Raw genomic sequence first — 18,207 nt, forward strand, 5'->3', positions numbered from 1 at the left:
ACAAAATACTGTCATAAACATGTGTTTATCTACACTATCTGTTAATACCGGTACGTCTTTATTGTCAGATTTCATAGTTTGCACTTAGTTAAAAAGGTTGGAATTGGGTATGTTTGAATCCCCAGAGTAGTGAAGAAAGAGGAAGAAGAAGAGAGAGAGGGGGTGAGAGAGAGAGAGAGAGAGAGACAGAGAGACAGACAGACAGACAGACAGACAGACAGACAGACAGACAGACAGACAGACAGACAGACAGACAGACAGACAGACAGACAGACAGACAGACAGACAGACAGACAGACAGACACACAGACACACACACACACACACACACACACACACACACACACACACACACACAGAGAGAGAGAGAGAGACACAGAGTGGGATGAAAGGATTTCCTGTACGTCCTGTTGGGATAAAACCTACACCGCTCTCTTCCCAACAGCAACAACGCTGATTGAAGAAGAAGAAGAACGAGAGATGCATACAGACAGACAGACAGACAGACAGACAGACAGACAGACAGACAGACAGACAGACAGACAGAGGGATGAAAGGATTTCCTGTTTGTCCTGCTGGGATAAAACCTACACTGCTCTCTTCCCAACAGATTCATCCCGGCTGCAACAGCATAGCATCATCCAATGGAATGCAAAATGATTCCTAATGGAGCATCCATTTAGCTCCCCTGTTGACATGGGAATATACAATACGGTACAAGGGCAACATGTATACAGTATATACAGTACAGTAGGGCCCTGCATTGGGATTGGGATCCCATTGAGTCCCACAGGACCCAACGCAAATCTCGTGGGAGTAGGCGGTTTGGGGAATAACCAAGGAGTATTGAAGGAGAGGTCAGATATGTCACTTTCTAAGCACTGGGAAGCAAACTGGAGCCGAAGGTTTGCGGAATGCATTTAAGTCAATGAGAGCCGGGTGGACAAGCACATGAATAAGCACCATCTTTGAATGGTTGCGACCCTTGACAAATAATCGGTTCAGGGAAATAAAAGAAGACATTGTTTTTGATGTGCACACTACATAATTTTATTGAGGCATCTAAAAGAGCACAAAGTCGGTTTCTGACTGGTCAGCATGAGATATCAGCGCTAGTGTCCAAATGTAACCAAGTGGACCCGTAAGGGAACATTTTGTTACAGTCAATTAGTGACAGTCTAATTAACGTTGATTGCCTCGCGGAGGAGGAGAACATAATTTTGAACCATATTACGAACAGAAAATCTAAATTGCCGTCTAATTGTTAATACTAATCAGCAGTTTGTCCAGCCCACTGTCTGTGGTGCTGAAATGGTGAAATCCTGCCCCCCCCCCCCCCCAACCCCCCCCTTCCCTCTCATGCTGTGTTTCTGTTTGCATTTGGATTCCAATTAACATACTGCGGGAGCAGGCGGTACTTAAACTTTGCTGGTGGCGGGAGGTCAAAAATAAACTGCAGGAGGGACGGCTTGAAAACATTGCGGAAACGGGCGGTAATGATGAGAAATCCGGCGGAGTGGGCGGGCACAGGATTAAGAAAAGAACAGTAGCTGGCTTTGAAATGGTGCTGCTGGACAGTCCAGCCTCACTCTCAAATATAATAGCCATAGTTCCAGTAGAGTTGAATCATTATAAAGTGAAAATACAAGCTCATGATATTTTGAAAAATGACATGCTTCTAGATTTCAGGAATGTTTGGAAAACATTGAAAACTGTTTACAAATGATGAACTTTTTTAGAAATGTTCGCTAAATTACAGTAATGTTTTTCAAACCAATGGACCACAGTCGCCAGTGGACCCACCAGAAAATAATGTCCTTTACCTACAGTAGATGTTTGATCTACCTCAAGCAGGACTTAAACTTAAATGGATTATAAAAAAAGAAGTAGTGAAGATTAGACTTGTTTCTCAAATTTGAATGACATTATAGCTCTCCTTGACAGATTATCACACAGTATATAATAACTTTTCTATTTTTACCTTAAAGCCTGTTGTGTAGTTCATGAAGCCGTGCTCTGGTGTTCCTGGGTTTTCACAGGTGGTCTTGGTGGGCTCTGAAACAGAAATCAGAATCAGTTTGTATTTGTCACATCATGGGTTACAGGTGTAAATCAGTGGGTGAAATTAGTTTTTCGTGTAAGCTCCATCATTTCGTTGTTATCCAGGAAAGAAAGAGGGGAGGGGGGGGGGGGGGGTGGGGGGAGTAAGGAGAAAAATCAAAGATATATATATATATATATACACACATAACATAATAAGCAGCAGTTATGTACATGAGGACATAATTGCCACAATGAGAAGACGGTTTGGAAGGAATTAAAAAGCAGAATGACAGTGACAATCAGGGCCATAGCCAGCAACCTAATTTTAGATTACATTTGACCTATCCTTTCCTATATGTTTGCGCTGAGAGGACTAGCTGCAGAGTGACATCAATGGCTTCTCAGATCCCATAGCCCGGAGGGGCCCATTGTATAGCATACCTGACGTCACTCCCGCTACCCCTGGGTCACGGAAGTATTTTTTCTATTGAAAATACCATAGGGATTGATCTTAGAACTGTGTTCCAAAAATAAACAAATCAGCCCGCGATTCTGTCGGGTATGTGACCCTGTGTCGTATATACAATATTGAGACATTTGATAACGTCTGTGTCTGGATCACCGTCAGTTGATGCTTCATATGAGTGAAATTGCGGGCTGATTTGTTTATTTTTGGAACACAGTTCTTACAGTATATAACGCGATCTAATGACCCTTTTCAATAGAAAAAATAACTGTGACCGAGGGGGATAGCGGCCTCTAGCGGCAGTGATGTCAGACTTTGGTTCTCTGTAGTCCTTCCGGTTAATGTAGCATTTAATTCCTATGGAATAACTACTTATGTAAAATTCTCAGTGAAAATGGACTTTGACGTACTGTACAGTGTACAGGGTTATTTATCACATGAATCCATTCAGTTTCTGGACTTTTTCGTTCTTCTGGAAACATCTCTGTGTCAGCTGTTGTCTGACAACCACCAACTACAAAACATTGCACCTGCCCCTCCAACAATGGGATCCAGTCTCTCCCTATTGTGAGTGCACAGCATAGGATTTAGCAGGATTTAGGAGGATTTAATGGAGGAACTGAGATTAATAAGCTAAATATGCATTAGATAAAAATATATTAAAGCTGCAATTTGTAAGTTTTATGTCCGCTCCTGATGGAAAGAGGTAATTGCAACTGCAATGTGTGTGTGACTGTCAACAGTTTTTGCCCAAATATCGATATGACTGAGGTCATATTGATGTCAGTCATACTGCAGTACTGCAGGAACATTTCACTGCTGTTGCGGCATCACAGACTTGCCTATATATGGAGTTCACAAGCTCCAGACTGGACTTAAAGTACCCAAATCCTGTTTTGATGAAGTTGAGGACAATCATGCACTGCAGAGTGTTGACTCTGAATGTGTACAAATGGATCCTTGATACCCATGGATTCCCATTTTTACACTTTCAGAGTTAACAACACAATTATTATGCTTAATTTATACCCTGCTGTATGATGGTGTCGCACGCCGAAAACAGCCGGCTTTACGCTCCTTCTCTTGTAATATTGCAGTTTTGATAGTTACTTTTAGGATGCATCTGACTTGGCTTCTAAAAAGCCTTTGAAGCTTTCAATGTCAGGGCAATTTATATCAATTTGAAACACTTCAAGATAACAAGACCAAATATCAGCAGGCCGGAATTGTGAAACATTGGGATGCCTTCTGTATCTCACTTTGTGTACATCTCTAATTTAATCGTTTGTGGAGCAACATAATTTATTTAATTCCTGCACCAGAATTCTAAATCAGCTCTAATTATGTCAGTGTCAACTTTGTTTCATTTATGACACTAGCAACTCTAACATAATCACATTTGGAAACTAATTTTCTCTCAAGTTATACAAGTGCCCCTTGTTTCCTTGTTTTTACCAATTTACTTTCACATATAAATAAATGCCTCATGGCTCTGGAAACAAACCAACATCATAGTTAAATCCAGGGTGTTAATTTAATTATTGGTTTCTATTCTTTGCAATATTATAATACCAGTGGTTTTACTTAAGTAAAAGTAGCAATACCACAATGTAGAAATACTCTGTTACAAGTAAAAGGCCTGTGTTCAAAGTGTTACTTGAGTAAAAGTACAAAAGTATTCGCACCAAAATATACTTAAAGTACCAAAAGTAAAAGTACTAACATGTTTGAAAAAAATCTACAAGCTCACAACGTGTCGCGAGTTTTCAAATAGCCTCAAATAGGCTATTTTCAAATAGCCTATGTATAAAATAGGGCTAAAGTGGTTAATGTGTGTTTTATAACATAATAATTTATATCTGCAAAGAAACTAGTAACTAAAGTTTTCAAATAATTGTTGTGGAGTAAAAGTACAATATTTGCCTCTGAGATGTAGTGGAGATGTATTGAAAATTGAAAATACTCCAGTAAAGTAAAAGTACCTAAAAATTGTACGTAAACAGTACTTTAAATGTACTTAGTTACTTTACACCACTGTATAATACACTGATACACTGAACAAATGAGTAGTATAGTACCTATACAGCGAGGCTGTGTTCCACTCCAGGTGCTGTCCTCCTGACACATACGTGTTGTTGATCCCACCAGGACGTAGGGGGTGCTGCAGCTAAATGTCACCTCGGATTTGAAGATGAAACTGCGCCCTTCCTTCCTCCCTTTGGCAGGGATTCCAGGATCTCCACAGAACTTGGCTGAAAACGCAAATTGTAATAATGTATTAGGGATGCACCGATATAGAAATTCTTGGCCGATACCGATGTTTAAAATAACAATTTAGCCGATACCGATACCGATATTTGTTTATTTCGTTTTTGGTGTTATTATTTCCCCCTTTTGTGCTAGGGAAACAAATAAATCTTCATTATAAGAAATAACTGTTCAGAATCTGCAGAAACACAACATAATTGCCTCCTAACTCCTGTAACTTAAACCAGCAAAAAAAAGAAGAAAAAAAAGATGTTGACCAATAGTGGCAAATATCGTCCGATACCGATATGCGGCCGATATATCGGTGCATCCCTAATGTATATAATAGGAAAGATCACACGTTTTGATCCTCCACACAGTTAATATGTCGATAGCAATGTGTCCTTTGACTGTGACTTACAGCTCCCCAGCTGATCAATCCTATGTAAATACCTGACGAAGGCCACACAGGCCGAAACGTTGTTATTTATTGACTGCTCTATTATTGAATTATTTTGTGAGCATCAAGACGGTGTGCGGACCTTCCTCCTTTTGTTCACAGTTTATTCTTTCTGATCCAGCACCAATGTTTGTGGTGTGTGCACCTCTTAACCACTATCAATCTTTGTAAATCACACTGGATATGAACGTTCAGTAATGCTGAAAGCAACTGACAGCATAATATGTTTAAATCTGCATGTGTGCACAGCAAAATCCTGAGTTTTACTTTGAAAATAGAGATAAATGAACCCTCAGGATTTTACGGTGCCAACAGAGACAGGAGGGGGTGATTGAATCAACTGACGAGGACATGTGCAAACAAACATCAAACCTAGCAAATAACATAATTCAAAAAGCAAACAGAAAATCCATAAAAATAACATACATATTGTAGCATCTGTGAACAAGTAAACAGCATAAATCTGAATAACATGAAAACATGACAAAACCGTTTCCTCTCCTTCCCTCCCTATTCCTCGCAGGTTAAAGTGTGCATTTCTCCGTGTTTGGCTGACACCTCACAGTGGAAGTCTTCCCACCATCTCAAGCTCAACACAGACAAAACACAACTTCTCTTCTTCTTTTGGAAGTCTTGCCCCAGGCTGTAGGATCGTTCCATTTCCATCAACATCATCCTGGTGACTCCTGCTCAAACTGCTAAGAACCTTCATAGTGGTCCTGGACAGTCAGCAGACACACATAGCAGTGATTACTCTCTCTCTTAAACCAGACCGGGAACGCATCTGTGTCATTGTCAAGAATTCTTTGGCTATTCAAAAAAAATAGCAGATATACAAGCTCATAGCACGGCACTGAGTGCACCCCTGAAGCGCACCCCTGAAACAGTCCTACACCCATTCCAGCACACTTTGAACAGCAAGCACAGAACGTCTGTCCCAACCTTCAATACGACACCCTCGCCAAAGCTCCTACTGTAAGTGACCTAGACTCCAGGCACCCTAGGCTGCAATGCCAGCCTGACAGCGTGTCGCAGGTTTGACTCCCGTTCCCGACGACCTTTGCTGCGAGTCACCCCCCCACCTCTCTCCCCATTTCCTGTCAGCCTACTTTCCCTCTCCCTCTCTAAATAAAGGCATAAAAAAGCCCCAAAACAATTCTTGAAAAAAATAAAACTGTGGAGTGACATCCTCCCCGACTCAGTCAGGACTGCAGATTCAGCGCAACAAGTACAGACGCAAATAAAAAAGGAGTGCTATTGGATGAGGTGGAGTCTAAAGAGGAGAGTTTTCAAACTTTTGCGGCTGAAAATGGGGGTGAATCTGCAATCCTGACTGACGGAGGTAGGTCATCCCACAGCTTGGAAGCCTGGAGGGAAAAGAGTCTGCCAGGTTGTCGTAGGGACAACCTGTATTGCTGAAGGGTTGTAGGGCTGCTTACAGTGAGTGGTGGCAGCACTGCTGCTGTTGCCATTGTTGTTTCTTTTCCTTTATAATGTGGCAGATAAACACTAACTTAAAAAAAGAAAAAATAAGTTCATTCTAACTGTCAAAAAAGAATTGCGGTTATTTCTTTCCTTGGGATAATTTTAGGTTGTTTTTATGTTTTATCTGATAACGCATTGAAAACTACATTTAAGACATTTAAATTGTTGACAGGCAGATGTTGTCAACACATTAAATGTCCATTTAAAACATTAATAAGAGAGTTACTGTATATGTTCAATCCAATCAGTGTTCTTTTTTCCTATTCCCAATGATCAACCTTGGTGCCAAGTGGGTGCAGTGGGCGCCACTGCAATTTAGATCAAAATAATGAACCAGTGAAATATCACTTTGTTTGACAGAGCCTTGGCATTAACAAAACCATCTGCCATTTCAGTAGCGCTGAAAGCCTCCGACGTCATGTGACCTGTTCTGATGGGGTTCCAACGACTGCATAGGGAGATGAAGCCCAATTGGATTATTATTCCTTCATTCCTTTTATGGTGTAGGGCTACAGGCTACATCTAATCATTGGATAGCAGCAACTCAGAAAGAAAGGTTTTTGGGGCAGTGTGTGTGTGTGCGTGCGATGCGTGTGTGTGTGCGTGCGATGTGTGCGTGCGTGTGCAGGAGAAGTTGGAGCTAGCATTCCATTCATCCGTCTAGCCGTCCATCCATCTATCCAAAAAAAAATTCAATGGAATACTTGCCAGCCAGGGTTACTTGTTAGCTGTGGGGAGTTTTGGAATGCTCTTTCTTTCGGAGTGAGCAGAGGCGAGGACAAAGAGTCACACCACTCAGTCACACAGCTGTGAGTTGTAGCACAGATCTGCGGGGATCAAGCCAATAATAAGGCAGGCTGCTTTTCGAGACCTGACAGTGTGGAGGTCTGGAGGCAGAGATAAGTTCTTGCTTGGTTCTTGCGAAGCAGCAGGGTCTTCTTATACACATAGCTATTCACTGAGATAATAGATGTCTGCTTAAAGTTGAGATTAGAATCCAGCACATGCAGGAATGTCTAAATAAAGCCATTTCTGCAAATAGTGTTATCTTGGTACCAAATCCATGTATTCAGAGACCTATCTCTGCATAGAAAAATATATTTGCCTATATCCCAGTTCCACCTTTAACAGATGCATTGTGCAACCAACCACTGTGTTGAAAGCATGATTCTGTTTGAAGTGTTTACACATAAAGATCCAAATATCTCCAGCACAAAACCCGAAAACTATTATTGTGAAACACTTAACCTGGGATGTGTGATGTGGTATTTGAATGTAATTGTTCAGGGGCCGTGACAATACCAGCCTAACAGGTGACATACGCATCGTTCACAAGCCTCTAGCCGCGAGGAAATATTGTCCTTTTTCGTGGAATTATACGAGAATTGGCCCGAGGCCAAACCAAGCTCAGCATATTTAATATGCCTAGAGAGAGAAAGAGAGAGAGCGTGGGGGGAGAGAGAGAGAGAGAGAGAGAGAGAGAGAGAGAGAGAGAGAGAGAGAGAGAGAGAGAGATTCTTCAAACTCCTCTCAAACTTGCTTGCTCTATTGCTCTATCACAGTGTCTCTTTCCTTGATGAATTATCTATGCTTTGAAGTCATCAGTATGCAGAGGCTATAGACTCAAAGTTGGGATCACTGTTTCATCGTTGTGCCAACACGTGAACTAGCCTTCACAGACAGTTAAGTCTAGGGGAGGTGTGGGGATTATTTTCTGGTCCCCAGGGGAGGGGAAATTACTTTTACTGCGTTAACCAGCAGATGGCTGCTCAGATGGCACAGATGAGCGCACAGTTGGGGAGCTGTTAAGGGTCTTGCTCAGGGACACTTCGATGCGTAGACTGGGCAAGGTTGACCTTCCGAATTCGCATACAGCATCCCTATTCTGGGGCTAACATTTGGTGAAAATAGCAGATCTACGAGCTCACAACGTGTTGCAACACAATGCATTGTGAGCTTGTATCAGCTATTTTTGTGTAGAGCAAAAACTGGAGGGGGCCTAGTAGAGCCCATGGGAAACCGGTGAACTATAAGTATAGGGTTTAAGTGGTTAAATTACCATTTTGTACACTCCGAGTAAGGAAATGGATAAATGAACACAGAGGATTTTACTGTGTGAAGATGAATATGGGTGTTTAAGCACTGTTTTAGTAATCGCACTTACAGAAAGACAGAGTGCTAAATCTGGGTAGCACATGAATTAATAATTATCAATATTTCAAGTCTAAGAACTACTTGGCTGTTTTTGTGTTTTGTGCTGGAGTAGTGAAGATTAATGTGAAGAGCCATTGACCACAGAGTGTAAATATTCTAAATCTACCATACTTTACCGTATGTCTCATAATGGCACAGATACCACTCCGTAATTGCTATGCACTGCACAGAAAAATTGCACAGGCTGGCCTGTTTTTGCAGAAACACGGCACCTTACGCAATATTGCTGAGCTGCAGTTTAGCTATAGCTGTACTGCTGAGTACAGGTATGTTTGGCAATTATCTTTTCAACAGCAATTCTACTAATAATTGATTGTATAATTATTCTGCATTATACTGACATGAATGCAAACTCAAAAAGGTTAGCAGTGTTGTTAGCGTCCATTATACAGTACACTGAATAATGCGATGGCTTCATCATTGCCTCATGTTGCACCAACGTGAGAAGCACATTGACCTGTGAATAAAGTCTATATTTACCAATCATACGGCTAAGCACTGCATGTATGTTGTGTGTTGACTCTATAGTGACCCGTTTGCTGTGGAAAATACACTCCTGACATTTTAATGCGTAGATAATCACTTTTTCCACACCAAATATGATCAGCATGCACTTTCTCCCCTATTGTTTAACTTCTAGACTCTTGCCAGAGTTTGCCTGGGAAAACATTGGGGATTTATCGCTGAGGTGGGTCCACTTAGGAGTCAGCTGTAGTAACGCTATGGCAAGGGGAGCCAGGTTGTTCACAGAGTCTGATTATTGATCAATCTGAATGATGTTTACACAGTTGTTAATCACTGTCAGTTTTCCTGTTTATGCCACTAGTGATGGCTACTGTATGTTAGCTAGTGGGGGGCTATTAACTGTAATTACTGTAACGACACAATCATTCTCTGCACAGACAGCACACATTATGCAACGCTATCAGTATACTGTACGCTGAATACAGCCGTGGGAAGTAGTTTTTTGGGGGAGCTGATGTGGAAAGATGACTGTGGTATGGTGGGGGAATGACACGGCCCATCATGATTACAAAAGGAAGAACATGCTGTCTGGTGCCAGCTTATGATAAACTAAGGCACTTAGTAAAAAACTTGCACAAGCAGAGGACACTGAATTAACAAGGCTGTGGGCCCTATTTTGAGGACACTCCGCGCACCGGTGTGGGAGGAGAGGAACTATAGGGGGGTATGTCGTTTGCAAATCAGCAGCGCACTGCAATTTTGGGGTCAAGGAGGAACACGATTTGCACTGTCCGCCTCTTGTATGCTTGGAGCAGGTCAGCTGGTATATAGATCGTCCATTGCTATTTCTGGCACACTTAAGTTGGCAGAGGCGTACCCACCCAGATATACATCTCCAAAATCACACAAACCCACTTTATGTTAATGCCAGTCTGTTTCACTTTGGTATGAATCGCTGAAGCTGAAAACTATATTTTAGCATGTTTTTTAATGCATTCTAACCCACACATGACAATGCGGTATCCAACAAAACTGCCGTGCATCATGACGCAGAGAGATTATTGAAGGCATAATATCCATTTACAGTAGATTTCTCCTTCATGAAAATGTCTTACTGATTGGTCAAATAGATACATTATTAAACACACTGCCAGGCTCTGTTTGGCTAAACACCAGGCACCATTGAACCTTTTGTTAATGTTCTTATGTAATCTTTGAAACAGGGAGAGGACAAAAGGAAAGAAAGATCTCCTCGTATAACTGGTCGCTTTTGAACATTCGGGCTATGACCTTCAGCAATCACTGGATCAGTTTGCTGCAAAGTGTGAAGCAGCTGGGATGAGGATCAGCATATCTAAATCTGAGGCCATGGTTCTCAGCAGGAAATTGGTGGACTGCCCACTCCAGGCAAGGAATGAGTTACCACAAGTGAAGGAATACAGGTATTTCAGGGTCTTGATCTTTAGTGAGGCGAGGATGGACTGTGACATCAGCCAGAGAATTCTGAGCAGCAGGAGAGGCCACATAAAGATTCCAGAGAGACACATTCAATTTCAATTTTTCAAAAACAATTCAAGGTGGCCCGTGTGCTGAAAACTAACAGCGGCATGTGTTCAAAATTCTCAGAAGAGACTCGAAACGAGTCGACTGCGGAGAAAAGCACTGTGAATGAATGAGTGGCGGGGCTGCTCCATATGGGCACCGGTGTGTGTGTGTGCGTGTGCGTGTGCGTGCGTGTGCGTGTGCGTGCGTGCGCGCGTGCGTGCGTGCGTGTGTGCGTGCATGTGTCTATGTGTGTGGCCGGTGAGTAGAAAAATGCTAGTTTTTCCTTTACTTTTCCTCAAGGCTGAGATGTGAAGAGTTATATGAGAACACACAGCTGTTGTCGATAGTGCGGCAAATGAGTGTTGAAACCGTTTCAAATTTTCCGAATATGTAGCCTCTTGAAAATGGATATTGATGACAATGCTAAACCTACTGTAACTGATGTGCACATTATGCCAATGCTACCTAACTGATGTGCACTTTATAAGTGGGTATACAACATACACACCCTCCACTACACTACTTGTAAAAGCCTGATGTTTATACTCCCTTCATCCTCTCTTCTCATAACATTTCCACAGAGGCTCGTCTACTGTTTGCTGCTCATATAAAACATTATGGAAATGTTTGTAGTCCCTAAACTCAGAAACAAGGTGGGTTTTGAATGATTATTTTGGTTAAATGTCTGAAATAAGGTCTGTGGTTAACACAGGCTTAAAGGGGTAGTTCACCCCCAAAATAACTTTTTTTCTATTGATTCCTCACCACCTGGAGCCTTGAATTCATAGATATTTTTTAGTTTTTATCACATTCCTAAGCCAATAATTCGATTTTAATAAATTTGTCCCCATTGATTCCGGTAGGAGACACAAATGCATTTGTGAACTACTCCTTTAAGGGATTTTTGCTCACAACAAGTGACTACAGACATTGTCGGGGGACATTACAAGTCATCACGCCGAACACACAAGCATTTGTGGTGGTGACATTCAAGTGTTGTAGTTCGTTCATAGCGATAGCTTTTTACTTCTCGTGATTACATTTTAAGCCTCATAAAATCATGAAACTGGTTGTGAAGATTATCTTGCAGAACTAAACGTGCAAGTATAATGAACTTTTATTTGCCACAGAGCATATTTTCAGCAATGGTTAAATATCTAATGCAAATATCCCACTGGCTTTTGGGGAGAGAACCAGGCAGGGGCTAACTTCCTACTTCCAACAACAGAAACACTCATCCCTGGCTATCAAAGTGAACAGTGGAACCAGTGGGTCCTCCTGTGGAGACATTCAAGGTGTCAAGAGTTCAATGTCACAGTGACATGTGCTTTTTCTAAAGCACATTCAAAAATAACAACCAACAATAAAATAATAAAAGGAATAAGACCATAAGAAAAAGAAAGCCAAATCCCATGCTGAGTTGAAAGCCAAGGAATAAATGATGTGCTTTAAGACAGGATTTCAAAAAACAGGCCAGTTGAGAGGGAGGGAGGGACAGGGAGCCTAGGAGACCACATTTTAAAACCCTGGCCCTGGATATTGCATGAAGTCCCAGTGGTATCCTACCATGTGTATTTAAGGCTACTTTCACTGTTTTATGCTACTCGCAAAATGTACTGTTGTATTGGAAGTTTCTTTCTCTCTCTCTCCCCTTCAATAATACCGATTGGTACTGTATTTTATTACTATTTTATCGTTGATTAGTCACCTTTACAACAAGGTATAACTTGTAAGGATCGTGCAATAGTGGAATGAGCAACACAAGCTAAATGTGTAGGTAGCACCCCCCAAAAATTTGCCAAAATCCCACAATATGCTTCTGTTGGTATTCATTCTCGTTTTGAGCGACCTGCCAGCACACAACTGCTGGCACCTGAGCATGTGTCCTGCAACTTTGTTGAGTTTGTGTATGCTCCAAGCAGCAACACTGTCCCCATGGAAAGATGCCACGTTTATCCCTTAAGGATAAGGTCTGTGCAATAGGGCAAGTGGAAGCTGGTGTTCCGATACACAGAGTGGCAGCATTATTTGGTGACAGCCCTGGTACCATTTGCTGGCAGGTGTGTGCCAGTCACAGGTGTGTGACTGGCACCTAAGCATGGGTCCTGAAACTTTGACATCTGTCTGTGGTACCGTGCAAATCTTGCCTTTAAATCTCTGGAAGAAAGCCTATGGTTCCTCCGTGAAGCAAGGGTGAGGAGCCGGTCTTCTTGGGGTGTTGTCTTCTTTTTTACTTCACCCGTCTCACAGAAGTTTGGTACCAGGGCTGACACCAAATAATGCTGCCATTCTGTGTAACGGAACACCAGCTTCCACTTGCCCTATTGCACGGCCAGCAGGTGTGTGCTGGCAGGTCGCTCGAACCTTTTGTGGGCAGTTAGAGAGAGAGGTATCATACCAGTACGCGCTGAGCACAGTGTACTTCCCTTAAAAGGTCGGGTGCAATGGCTTTTTCGGTCATTTTATTTTGAAGTTTCAGTCTGAAACCTCAACCTGGTCTCAATCAGAAGGTCCTATCCCTTCACGCTATGGGACGCTGGAATCTCAATCACTGCAGCCGTGTCCAGCAGGGCTAGTGTTTGTTTACAAGGGAGAGAGAGACGGCCAGCTAAGCATGTTTGCAACTACGTGGCTTATTTCTAACCTATAATGTTTTCAGATAAATATTTTAGTGTGCTCATAAAGTTTAAAATGAGTAATTCACCGTCTGGATGTCATCTTCAATGAAATTCAAAACGGAGTAGCTCTGTAATTAAAAGCAGGTGTGTTCGAAGGAACGTGCAGCTATGGGAATCAAACAGGTGGATGTAATCGAGATTAATTTATATTCACAATAGTTGATCTATGTCATCACGCAGTACGTTTTTGTTTACAGGAAGTTATTAAGATTGGCTTTTTAGGGACTTTTGATATGAAAATACACAAACATGGATTGTTAGGTATGCCCATATGCTCTAAAAGTGTGAAAAACATTTTAATTTAAAGCTAATGAAAATTGAAAAGTTAGTTATTTGATTGGTCATGTTCGAAACCACCTGCAACACATCCATTGGTATATACAGTACTCAGGCTAATACCTCCCATCTGATAAATAACAAAAGCCCATTGCACGGTCTATCCGCCACGCTATTGACTGCACCGGTTTCCCCAAAACAGGGCCCTATAAGAGTCTCTAAGACTAGCAGCCCCAAGAGACATTGCTCCTAACACCGACCTTTGGGTGTACATGGCCATCCTTAGAATAAAATAATAAGTATCAATAACAGTAACTTACACCAGAAAAAACATTATGACTGGCAAATGCCTCTAAAAACAGGCACTGGGTCTGTTGCCAGTGCCAACATGCATCATGTCTTGTCACCATTACAAACATAACAGCTAAGCTTGGCATCAATCAGATGCAGTCTACACAACATAAATTAGCAGGAATGTGGACATTTCAGAGAGTACATTGGCATGTGAGGAAGTATGCTCCTAGCCTCTTACTCACTGTTAGTCTGTTGGCTGGACAAAAATAACCCAATAGGAGCATGTTACACTGAATGAATAGCCAAAAGCCACACAAAAAAAGGAATTGGAAAATATAACTGGAATCCTCTTTGGAAGGCATACTGTATTCAGGGTTTGATTTGCTGGGGGGATGCGGAGGGGAATCCATGCCTCTGCTTTTAATATCCCACTCGTCATTCATTTTTTATTGCCGGTGGGAATAATTTTTTATCCCTGCTTCTGGACTGAATTACATACCGTACATGCATTTCCTTTATGGAAATGTAGACTTGTCTGATGTTTGATATTACGTTTGATAATATCACAATTCATTTAACAAATTAATTTAAAAAAATACATCTTAACCATATTTTTCTAAATGAGCCAAAATGTGTCAACAATAACATGCCCACATTTTAACTAAATAAAAATAGTGATAGCAAATCTACAAGCTCACAACGTGTCGCAACGTTACCTGTTGTCATACGACTAAGTATATAGAGGGCTTAAGTGGTTACGATTGGTTAGATTTTTTGCAAATTTAACCCTGGGCATATCAGACCGTTTCAGCCATTGTCAAAAAGCTGGTGTTGTAGCATCGGTTCAACACATATTTCCCTGAGCTATTTGTATGCTTATTTCGTGAACTCTTGAGTCAACATTAAATACATTATACTGTACAGTATGTCCTCAAGACATACAGTCTAACAGAGAAACCTTTGATTCTGACTTTGTCCAACCATTTAATTTTAATTAAAATACAAGATCAAAATCCATTGTCTACACTCACCCATTTCAGTACGCTATTTGCAGAACAGCTTTCAGACAAACCAAACATTTTTCAGCATGCCACATAAACCTTTTAAGTGGCTACATTTATTTCAACCCACTCGAGTCATGACTAATATTCATGAAGACACAAACATGTTTAAGCAATGTCCGTCATTGGAATTTCATTTCTGTCTGACTGCGGCAAAGGGACTCCCGATGACACTAGGATGCCATCAAGAAACCACGCAATGCGCGCATACATCACTGCCATCGAAGGTTTTAGGAAAGATGAGAGGAGACCTACAGTAACAAGGCCCCGAAGCAAGTCAAGAGTGACAGGCTAACCCCACGGACTCACTATAGTAATATTGATTCGAGCTAGGGTTCAATTCACCCTTCACTGAATCTATTTAAAACTAGAAAGGTCTGCTTAGAAGAGCATAAATCTCAGCCAGGAGGCATGCGCTAATAATAATAGCAATGCATGCATGAAAGAGTAGTGTGGCTGTGTGTGTGTGTGTGTGTGTGTGTGTGTGTGTGTGTGTGTGTGTGTGTGTGTGTGTGTGTGTGTGTGTGTGTGTGTGTGTGTGTGTGTGTGTTAGGGCTGGCCACAAGTATTCACGTTTTCAGATGTCCCTTCAACAGGTTAATGCTATTCAAGCATAATTTCAGTATTTTGATGCCACGTCATGTGTGTATACAGAGCTGGCAAGGAGCCACTTTCAATAAGCTCCCATGTTTATTTGCTTCTGGCTTCTTGCGTTGAAAAACAGTTGAGAACTGAGGCCTTTAGTCGGCCTAGTTCAGTAGTATGCAAGATTAGCTATGGACAGAAACGCAGACAGGGGCAAATGCATGATCTACAGTACGCCTACTGGCGGTGATAATAAATGGAAAATGCAATTCCTTCTTTTTCCTAGAGGATAAAACATTGATGTGTAGTTATATATAATTACAGGCAGAAAATGTGGCGCTTCAATCAGCGTGTTCAGGTTTCTGTACCCACTGACTGGGTTATAGCTTGGGTAATATACTGTAGGTTCACAAACACAAACCGTAACCTTACATATCCACAACAGATTCAACAGCGATTCAAAAACAATGTCCTGTACACCAGAGAATCAAACAGGCTAGCATTTGATTTTGTATCTTTCCTGGCAAACAATGACCAAAAAAACACAACAATGAGCTGATAACACCCAATCTGGCACATTGTGCCAAATTCCGAGAGTGTAACAAAGATGATTTCGACGGCACCACAGTGCTTTAGAATAGATGACAAACAGATCGCTCCTGCTGGAAACCTTTTCCAAAATGAGGACGAAGCTATGATACAGAATGATTTCAACACCAGGCCACCTCCCTGAAGGTCCCCAACATCGTCATCATTATCCTCATTCATCATCATCATCATCATCATCATCATCATCATGATCATCAGCAGCAGCAGCATCAATAAGAGTACAAGGTAACTTACGGAGGCACTGAGGCAGGTCTCCACTCCAAGTTCCGTTCCCTGTGCAGGTGAGCACAGCAGGGAAGGAGAGCTCATAACCAGGCAGGCAGCTGTAGCTCACGCTGGTTCCCCATTCCAGCACGGAGCCCTCCAGGAGGCCGTTGGGGAGCGGCGGGGGTGTGGGGCATGTCACCACTATGGGGGAATAAACACATACACAGCCATCCATGCACGCATGCACACCCAGACAAACATGACATTTGTGGATGGGCACACAGAGAAAGTGGGAGAAACAAAGGGACAGAGTGAAACACACACACACACACACACACACACACACACACACACACACACACACACACACACACACACACACACACACACACACACACACACACACACACACACACACACACACACACACACACACACGTTAGTGTATTTGGATCTTAGATAGCTGCCGTCCTGTCGATCAAACAGAAGACACAAGGTAATTAGAGAGAACACTCTGCTTTGGGGCTAATTACTATGATTAAAGTGTATTGTAAATGTAAATGGTCTGCATTTCTATACCAGACCATTGCCTTGCACCTTTACATAGCCTAGCAGAAGAACAACATGTGTAAGCAGTGTTTTGTTGTAGTTGAAAGTGGTGATGTTGCCACGAATGGTAGGAGGAATATTCCACGTTGGCTTAATTTTCAGCCTTGTTGTTACAGTTCGTGAGTTGTTATTACATTATGCTTGTTTGTACTGCAGGCCTTGTGTAGTTGACCAACAAGGCTTGCACTATCATAGAATGTTCACAACATTCTCATGAAATGTCACTTTCAATGTTAAATTGATTTGTTAGGTGGAATTGATTCAAAGTCAGTCTTTTTTTTTTTTTTTACTTTAGTGTACAGCAGATACATGCCCCACAGCACACAGAAATTCTCCCACTCCCTAGTCCCTCCCCCCACCCACCCACCCACCGACAAACAAACAAAACAAAAGAAAAACAGAACAATAATAGTTATGAGTTATCTTTAGAAATGTTATGCATTTTTATTGGAGTTAGATAACATTTTTGGATACATTTTAAATTAGCTTCTTTGATTTTGTTACTTGTAAATGGAAAATGTCTCCCAAATCTTCAAAAAGGAAAAAATAATTAACATCATCATGACCAGGTACCATCATGCAGATATCAATGAACCAGTTGAGTCGTACACACTGTTGTTGTTTTTGAGCAATTAAATTGCAAATTTGGTCACTTGGCTGAGGTTAGAATACCTAAAAATATTGATACTCAGTACAGTGCTTGCAATGACAGAACGTTACGTATTCATGGCACACACTATTTCATCTTACCATGCAGCTTCCTTTGGACTTGTTGGCTACAGCAGTTGTTCTCAAACTGGGGTCCGGGGACCCCCAGGGATCCTTGAGGAGTTACATAACTGTAACTCTGAGAGTGTAGAAATACGGCTCCATTTGGTTCCATTTGTACACTCTCAGAGTTAGGATTTCATAGTATAGATTTGGGGTCCCAGAGATAGCAAATGGTATCAAATGTTTTTTTTT

General features: G+C 41.6%; 1 protein-coding gene across 1 annotated transcript in view; it reads right to left on the reverse strand.

Annotated features, from left to right (window-relative positions):
* LOC308083154 (CUB and sushi domain-containing protein 3-like) overlaps positions 1-18,207 on the reverse strand; it is a gene marked incomplete at its 5' end in the record, with an annotated part of 383,054 nt that overhangs the window by 15,268 nt on the left and 349,579 nt on the right. Inside the window, 3 exons of the mRNA XM_080425319.1 lie at positions 1,982-2,055; positions 4,588-4,761; positions 16,663-16,836. Of these exons, the coding sequence (XP_080281445.1) occupies positions 1,982-2,055; positions 4,588-4,761; positions 16,663-16,836 (422 nt within the window). The remainder of the gene's footprint in view (positions 1-1,981; positions 2,056-4,587; positions 4,762-16,662; positions 16,837-18,207) is intronic.

This window comes from Gymnoscopelus braueri, assembly GCF_963280865.1.
Source record: "Gymnoscopelus braueri genome assembly, chromosome: 4".
Taxonomy (NCBI): domain Eukaryota; kingdom Metazoa; phylum Chordata; class Actinopteri; order Myctophiformes; family Myctophidae; genus Gymnoscopelus; species Gymnoscopelus braueri.